Source organism: Austrofundulus limnaeus, unplaced genomic scaffold (genome assembly GCF_001266775.1).
Source record: "Austrofundulus limnaeus strain Quisiro unplaced genomic scaffold, Austrofundulus_limnaeus-1.0 Scaffold17, whole genome shotgun sequence".
Lineage (NCBI taxonomy): Eukaryota > Metazoa > Chordata > Actinopteri > Cyprinodontiformes > Rivulidae > Austrofundulus > Austrofundulus limnaeus.
In genome coordinates, this window is record NW_013952419.1 from 2,104,536 (window position 1) to 2,113,609 (window position 9,074).

The following is a 9,074-nucleotide window of genomic DNA, read 5'->3' on the forward strand; positions in this document are numbered from 1 at the left end:
ATCCAAAGATATGCTTCTAGGAGTTTCAATGAAATCTGACCACTGGTTCTTGAGATATTTTGCTAACAAACAAACACATATACATGCACAAACATGGGCAGTTCCACGATTACCCCGAGTTTCATGCAGTATGTTATTAATAATAAAATCTCTCAGAACAATACAACTTCTTTATTTGCTTTAGCAATATAAAGAACTTTAACTTCCCCGTGTCAATTGTTTTAACAAAGTTCAACAACCTCTGAAGGACAATTCTAGGAACTAAATTTGATATAAATAGTCGTACGACCAAAAATTATTCAAGGCAGCAGGATTTGCAAACAATATTATAGTTGACAGGACAAATAAGCAATTTATTTAAGCTTGTTACAGCTGAAGAAGATCTGCAGCGTTAATAAATCCTAATAAAGATTCTCTTGTCACATTGCATTTGATATATTTGTTACTTCACAGTGAGATTATTGATTATAGCCAATTTAATATTTATTCTGAAGACTGCTGCAACCTCAATCTACTGGCCTTGTTGCACTGACCACACAACTTGTAGTGTTTTGTAAAAATACACTTTGATCAGGAGAGCCATCACGGGAGTGTGAAGGATTATAGTTGGAGGCAGATTGCATCACAACACATCCACGATAAACTTCCAAAGCAGCAGCGTTTCTCAGCTGAACTAATGACATAAACCTGTCCTGTCTGGAGAGGGAAAACAAACTGGTGCAGTTYGTCTGCAGCTGGCTGAGATTTTCAAAGGCACATCAATCAACACAGCCTTCAGCTAAAGGAGGGTAAGTTACTGCGTCTTGTGCTTCCTACATTTTTGAACTCCTTCAAACCCAGGGCATTTAAAAARAAGAGGTTCAGTTTTGACCAGACCTGTGTCGAGAGAGCAGTTTCTTCCACATTCGTTCTGGGGAATGTAGAACATTTCTCTAGCGAGACGTCCGCCTTCACAGAGAGAGAAGAAAAAAAGGATTTTCAATATTTATGAATAGTGAGTATTTGTGTGATCAAAGCTCTGAGTCAGTCACACAAAGTGCTGCAACCTTAGGCTCATGATATTATTCACATCTACATGTATGTATCCTGTAATGTAAAGTAATATAAATGGACTACTCATCAGAATACACCAGCAAAGTAAGGGTGATTGTTGAATAAAAAAACAACAACCTAGAAATAAGTAAGAAATAACTTTGAATGAAAGGAATATGCGTGTATAGAAAATGGATGGATGGATGGATGTTCAAATTATACACATTGCTTACCTTGTTTTGCACTTGACATATTTTTCCTATATGACCTAAAGGATCATCTTTAAGTTTTTTTGTTTGCTTTTATTGTTTATGATCAAGAATCTTAGTAAGAATGAAAATAAGTCATTAAACTTAAAGGAGCATGAAGGGATCCCACGTGCGTGTACAAAAATAAAGAAATTTGTGCTCGGTAGAACATTTTTTGTTGTGACAATACTTCTTGGCAATAAATCGTGTACCATTGGAAAGCCTGTTAATTTCCTTTACAATAATGCCACATTTGTAAGGAACATGCATTTGCATTCTGATGACTCGTTTGGTGTTTAGTGGACTGGATCAGTGTTTCCAAACCCTGTTCCTCATGGCACACTGACCTGCATGTTTTAGAAGTTGAACACACCAGATTCAGCTGATTTCATTCAACAAAAGCCTTTTAATCAGTTATCAATTGAGGCAGGGAAACATCTGAAACATGCAGGGCAGTTTGTCTTGAGGACCAGGGTTAGAAAAGCACTGGACTGGATGATTGTGAAAAAACAAAACATATTGGCAATTTAACAATTTATTTAACAAACAACAGCCTCTGCAGCATGTGGACCCCCTCCTGGAGGTCACCAGCCTGGTCACACACTGCTTCAACTAGCATTTATCGCACGTCAGCCAACATGGTTGCATTGGTCACCCTGGCATGAACAGCACACCCAAGATTTGGCCTTTTTTTTTCCCTGTGCACAACCCGAACACAAATCCATGTCATGATCTGTGTGTTTTGGTTTACTTCTTTTCTATGGTTCATTGTGTTATTTTGTGTTTAGTGCCTTTCCTGTGTTCCTCTGTGCCATTTCTCACTTCACCCTCAGCCTGCTTCTCAGTCATTTTCCAGTCAGTCACTCTCACCTGTCAGTTGTTTGCAATCAGTCTCCCTTCCAGGTGTTGCTCATCTTCTCTCTCCCTCAGTTTGTGTTTAACCGGTCTCTTGCCACCACTTCATTTGCTGGTTCATTGTATGGTTCACCTTCTGTTTCGATTGACACCTTCTCCCTGTGTTCCTTCTGGGTTTGTTGCTGCCATACTGGCGTTTTGTTTTGGAGCTTTTGGTCTCTGCCTGCATTCTGGGTTTTAAACCTGTTCTGATTCTGACAGCATGCTCCTTACAAAGGTGACACTATTTAAAAAAGGGAATTTAACAGACTTTCCAATGATATAAGATTTATTGCCAAAAAGCAACAAAGAAATAATCTACTAAACACAAATTTCCTCCCAGATTTATCCTAAATTTATTTTAGTCCCAGAGCCAGAGAAACGCCAAGACTTTGCTTTTGGCCAGATCACTTATTTTTTGTGTAGAACCAGACTACTGATTTTCCCAAAATGCAACTGAAGCGAAATGCAAAGCCCTGACTTTGCCAGCACCATCTCATCCCAATCACACAGGCCCAGTATATTAAGCAATGCATCCTAAAATATTAGCATGAATCTCCTCTATACAGATGAAACAATCAATGCAATCTTTTCCTATCTGGTGTCTTTTGTAATAAAATGAGACATTCTGCACCAAATCCATTACTCTCTGTGGTGTTAAGCTTTTCCACAAAGTTACTCACCAACAATACTGAACCAGACAGGTGTGCTTGATTGGCTGAGGGCCACCACGCCCACCGGCTGAGCCACAGCAGTGGTCTCTGAAATTGAGAAATTGTAGTACCTCTGGGTGAAGAGCAGGGGGACCTGCGAGGGGACGGGTTTACGAATCCATTCGACATGGAGTTTGACTGTGGACCATAAAGGCGGGTTACCACTGTCCTCTGCTTTTATCTGTGAGATGAAGCAAGAAACGAAACTTTCATCAAACACAACTTGAAGCCAGATCTAAAGGGGGTACATTTCACACCCCTTGATTTGACACTACTGCAAGCAGATAGTGAGGCAAACTACAGTTTAAACTATTTTTCTTGGTAACTTGCCCTATTTTTCATACTTAATAGTAATTCAACTAAATAAAATAAATCAAATGAGCAACTGCAAGGGCTTTTAAACCACTGCACAAGGCTGTTTTTGTTTGCCTGATTAACTAGAACTGAGCAAAATTCATGATCATCCACTTTTGGTTTCAGAGCAGGGGTGTGCATCTTAAACGATGGTAGGGGTCCCATTTTTTGTCGATACTACACACTTACCTAAATGTAATAAAACTGCCATTTTAAAAATGTTTGTGTATCAAATGCATGTATAACAGTTGTACTCATACTTAATAGATATAAACACAAAACATTTAAGGCAAGCAAAAAAGAAATATTTTATTTTAGTGAGCTGAAGTGCAACGACATAAGACGCCTTGAGTGAAGACTCATGCAAGGTTCGGTTCTGGTAAATAGTGACTGTTGTTTATATTCTTACAACTTCATTATATTCATCATATTTAGCTTTGTGCAATGTGTTGTCGAACAAAGCTTGTATAAAGATTCTTCAATTGATTTTTTAACTTAAAGAAAGCACTCAAAGCAGCTTTTAAGTGATTTTTCCAAGATAAAAAAGTTGGTGGGCCAGACAGAAGTCACTTGCGGGCCAGATGTGGCCCACAGGCCGCCAGTTGCTCATCCCTAGAGTATCTGCTGTGATTTGAGAGGTTTTTAGAACAAATCATAAGTATTTCACATTCTTTTTTTTCTCTCATTTTAAACTTATAAAATGAAAACCCATGTGCAGTCCATCAGAAATCAAAGCTTGTGCCAAACTGTGCCTGTGCACCCAGTTCTGTCACACTGCAGACCCATGCTCCAGAGTCCATTCAAATCCTGGATCCAGCAGTCAGAACTGCTTAAAACATCTCTCCATCCCTTTGTTTATATATTAGCAGAAATCAGAATGCCGCGTTTTATTTAGATGTGTGGAGTTTTTTTTTCAGTAGCAGTGGTTACACATAATAGATTTTTTTATTGAAATGTCAGCCTTGCAATGCTCCTGTGATTGAAAATGCACTCTGCTTTTTAGTCACAATTTCAGACTTATTTAGCTTTGCGTCATAAACCATCTGAAAAGATATGAACAAATGCAGCTTTCTTGTAAACGCAGCCATATTAACACCAAGAATAGGACTGAAGCAAACCCATTCGAACAGGCTAGCAGAGAGGAGCCTGCAAGCACTGATGCAATTAATACGCTAACTGATGCAAGAGGTCACATTTAACAACATTTAGTAAATTTTGTAAATAAGTTTTTTCTTCTGTGAAAAATGTGATAAACGGATGTGAGTGAGTTCATGTTGGGAGTGAGTTTAGTTCAGAACTATCCATGTGTGAACTACGAACAAGAATTAATTTGATTTTAATCTAAACTTTGAACTTGTTTGTGTGAAGGGTGAAGATTTAAAACACACTATGCCACATTAGTATTATATCTGTTGTGTTCGTTCAAGGATTAAAGTATTTCCTGTTCATGTTAACGAAGCAGGCTCCATCAGCACTGCATAAATGAGCTCTTACATGCAGAAACTAAGAACGAGCACGACTATAAACAGTACCTAATGGCTGTAACAATTCAGTGGACCACAGTAACAAAAATATGTCCGCAGATAACAACAACTACTTCAAACTTTGCTTGTGTTTGTAATAAGACAAGAAAGAAACATTTTTGTTCCAGAACATTGCTAAGTAGTTCTGCCGAGCTCATTGGAAAAATGGAAGCTCAAATACCTGTGTTAAGTTATTTTGTAGGCACTCACAGTGAGGACGTCAGAGCTGCCTGCTGGCACCATCTTCTTAGACAACACCATAGCAGTTCTGGGGTCAATACTGAACTTTTCATCCTTGTTGCCATCGATGATGCTGTACGTGATGTTGGCATTGGCTCCAAAGTCACGGTCGTACGCAAAGGCGCGGTACACAGGTTCGCCGCGTTTGTTCCGGTCCCGTTCGGGCAAGCTGATGCGATAAGTGACCTCCGGGAATGTGGGCGGATTGTCGTTCTCATCCTCAATGTGCACTATGACCCACACGGTCGACTGCCGGGTCGTCACTGGACCGTCTATTACTGTCACCTGCATTGGTAGCAGAGAGAAAAGAAAAAAGGCATTCATACATATGGTAAAGCCATTCTTGGTCAAGCATATGGGATACACACACATACAGTATGTATATGTATTTGTGAAAAAATTAGCATATTGTGATAAAGTTCATTATTTTCTGTAATGTATTGATAAACATTAAACTTTCATATATTTTAGATTCATTNATATTAATCTAAGTGCATGTATTTATTGACTTCTTAAACACTGCTTGTGCAGTGTGAGTGCAGGGCCACGTGGGGATGAGATCCCGGGAAATCTCTTTGTATTATTGATCCCACTGGAAGCAGAGCCAGAGGTCTGATCGCTGATCAATCGGATCAGATAAGGGTGAAAATCATTGTTGCCAGCCTCACTGCTCACCAGACTATTAATTACAGACAAGCTGCATTGGTGGGAAGGGAAAACAATAGGTGGCAGGAAGATTTGACAACAAAAAACCCCAGATCCATAAACCTTAACTCATTTTAGATGTACAGTGAAGCCCCCCAAAGTTGTGTTTCATAGTTAGCGCACTCAGTGCTTTGCGGATTTTTCTTTATAGAACCTAACTACTAGTAGTTTGTGGTAATCTCCATGATATTGCAGAAACCAAAAATACAGTACAGTAAAAAACATATTTTTAATTGTTTTCTATTGTGCTTTTTCACAAGTTTTCAAGCTAAATTATTAGGAATAATATAATGTTGTAGTTAAAAAAATTAAAGTGCCTGTGACATCAAATTTTTGTATTAAATATGAATGTATTTTTAGAAAGATAATATTAATGGCATATTGCAAACAAAATTTCACACCGCTAAGATGAACATTTATTGAGATTTTTGCATGTGAAGTAACAGGAAGTGATGTCAAAGGGGATTGTCTGCATGTGAACAGAGCTTTGAAACAATGGCCGTGTGYCACTATCAGAGAGATATAAAGTAGAGTCAGAGCTAAAATAGTATTGTTTCAATAAACAATAACCAGAGAGTTCCTTTTCTTAAAAAAGTTCCCCTTTGATGTCACTTCCTGTTTCACTTTGGCTGGGCCAAGTTCAATAAAGATATGCCAGTTATATGTCAAACTGAGTATGATTGTGTGTAATAAGCCAAGTTTCTTAAATAAAATGATGCTTTCTTTAACTTTTTGTATCTGAAGGATATGCATGTCGCAAGCCTTTTAATGTAAATCCCAAACACATATCACTATTATTTTCACGATTTGCAGGAACTTTAAGAATGTAACCCTGTGAAAATCCGGGCTTCATTGTACAAAAGTGCAACTTGTAAGCTTATTTTTACATGCTTTTTTCTGCTTTCCCTTTGTAGTACACAAGTTATGCTCTTAATAAAGCTAATCAAAGCCGGAGTCATTGAGATGATTCGACTGGCAAAGCGGACGTACAATACCTAACAATGACACCGAGCTGCAGAGCTGTGGGTCAGCTTGGGGGTTATTTTATTCCATTTCGAAGAAGGGCAAAGTGCTTGTAGATTCATTAACATTTGATGAGTCGCACGAAAAGTCGGAAGAAAAACAAGTTTGCTCATGTCTCTAAAGTCAAGAATCTGTGATTATCAGGTTCATCTGCATGCAGAGCAGCAGCAGCAGCAGCAACAGAAATGGTAATCACACAGCTATCTGTATGCCCAGTGTCTGCACCTATCAAAATGCTGGACGGACCGACTCCTCTCCTCACTGTTTCCCATCCTGAGCTGAGAAGATAACCAAGGATGAATGATTACATTTTAAAAAAATCCTAAACCTGGGGCCCCAAAACTACAGTCATTTATCACATTTTATGGAGCCTTGAGGGCCTGCCAAGGTTGTCCTCCACWCTGCCTTTGTTAATAGTGGGCTCTGGCAGGTGGCAGGGTAGGATAAATAATAATACTATAAACTGTGAACATCGTTCTGTTTTTTTTTTTTATACTGTACCTCTAAAAAGTGCTCTGCCTGTTGTTCCCTGTCCAGTTTTCTGGCCGTTGTCGTAATCAGTCCTAAAAAAATGTACAAGAGAAATGTGAGTTAACATCAACGCAGACTGCAGAAGGTGAATATCTGTTTTTTTCAACTGTGCAATTCAGAGGTTTAATTTAGGGATTTTACACGGTGGCATTTAAAGAGCATTAGTCTTTGCAGTTAGAATGGCTTTGTTAATGAGCCAGTGCATTCATACATGCTCTCCAAAACCCACAGCCTGCAGCCGTGGCACAGGCAGTCACGTTTGGCACATGTTTCTATGGCTCTGTGTGACAGAGGGTCATCTGGTCGGCCAACAAGCCAGCAGGGAAATCAGAGCAACTGATCAAAGCTCATCCTGAAGCTTATTATTTAGATGATGTTTTGGCCAGAACTGCAAACAATTGTACTAAAAGTGAAATGTTTCATCCGTTTATTTTTTTCCCCCACTGTTGGTTTTTGTTTTCTTATTTATGCTTTTATAGCTTGTTCACTATCAATGTGCAATGACAAAGGCAGTAAAATAAAGCAAAGAATCTATAATATGATGGATATCACGGAACCATTAAAAAAGAGTTCCACATGTYACCTGCTAAGCTCCAATAATTTGTTACTTCAAACTAAACATGATCTTTATTTATTTGAATTATACAAGTTTCTTCCCAAAAAAAGGAACACAGAGTTAGACTATAAGGTGGGAAAATTTATGCTATTTTCATTTTATTTTCAACATATTGTTAGATCAAAAATTAAAGCAATTTGAAATTTGTCAAACATTTATATTGTCAGCTAAAATGCAAACAACAGTTCAAAACAGATTCAGATCATTTTCATTGTTTTGTTTTTCCAAGTAGAAGATGCTGAACAAAAATGCAAATGCTATTACAAAGGATAGGATATGAAGAAATGTCTCTCATTTCAAACTAAAACTCCCCAGATATGATTCTATAAAAAATACTGCCATAAAACACAGTTTATTGGGTTGCTGTTGTTGTGTAGAATTAGTATATGCTTCTTGTTGCACTTCTAATTTGATTTGTAACAAACCCATACAAAACCAAGGTTGTTGTGCTACAAARGTTTATGCAAAAACTTCAAAACTTTTCAAAAATCAAAAACTTATCAAAAACTTTGGGCCCATTCTTCAACTCCTTGTTGAATACTTAGTCACAAGGACAACTTAGACAAAAACTCCCTTTTCCCCAGTTTCTCCTCCAGCTCATTCAGAGGGTCTCAGAGATGCTCCCAGGCCAGTTGTGAGATACAAGTTCTGGGTGCGCCACAAGCTCCCCTCTATGTGCGACCTCCCTTGAAAGGCATCCAGTAGGGATCTTTATCTGATTCAATAGTTGAGCTGCTAAACCAATCTCTAAGTGTGACTCTAGCCACTCTGCAAGGGAAAATGTTTTCTGCTAAAATGTGAAACTTCTTTTTAACCTCCATTCATTGCCAATTGGCAGCTTTGCCTTTTAGCTCAGATCTCTCTTCACTGAATGCAGTGATTCATGGTTCAGGACCATGGCCTGAGACTTAGAGGTAATGATGTTCATCTACACTCAGCTAATAAAAAAATTCCAATGTTTGCTGGAGGTCCAGGCTTGATGTGGACAACAGGATTACATGATTTATGAAAGGCAGCATTGGGATCTGAAGCCCAGCAGACTGGAAACCAAACAGAAAAGTTGAACAGATAAGGGGTCAAAAATTAATCAAACTCAAATCTTTTGGCTTGCTCTTTGTGAATAAATGCCACCAGCTACTTTTATGTATCCTTATTAGTATTTTATGCATGTTAAAAACAATACAAATATCAAGTG

The 9,074-nt window shown here is 38.3% G+C and overlaps 1 protein-coding gene across 1 annotated transcript in view; it reads right to left on the reverse strand.

Moving 5' to 3' along the window:
* The window catches only part of LOC106514122 (protocadherin Fat 3), a 93,590-nt gene that overhangs the window by 56,724 nt on the left and 27,792 nt on the right, over nucleotides 1-9,074 (reverse strand). The window contains 4 exon segments of the mRNA XM_074559731.1: nucleotides 877-948; nucleotides 2,858-3,068; nucleotides 4,975-5,289; nucleotides 7,234-7,295. Of these exon segments, the coding sequence (XP_074415832.1) occupies nucleotides 877-948; nucleotides 2,858-3,068; nucleotides 4,975-5,289; nucleotides 7,234-7,295 (660 nt within the window).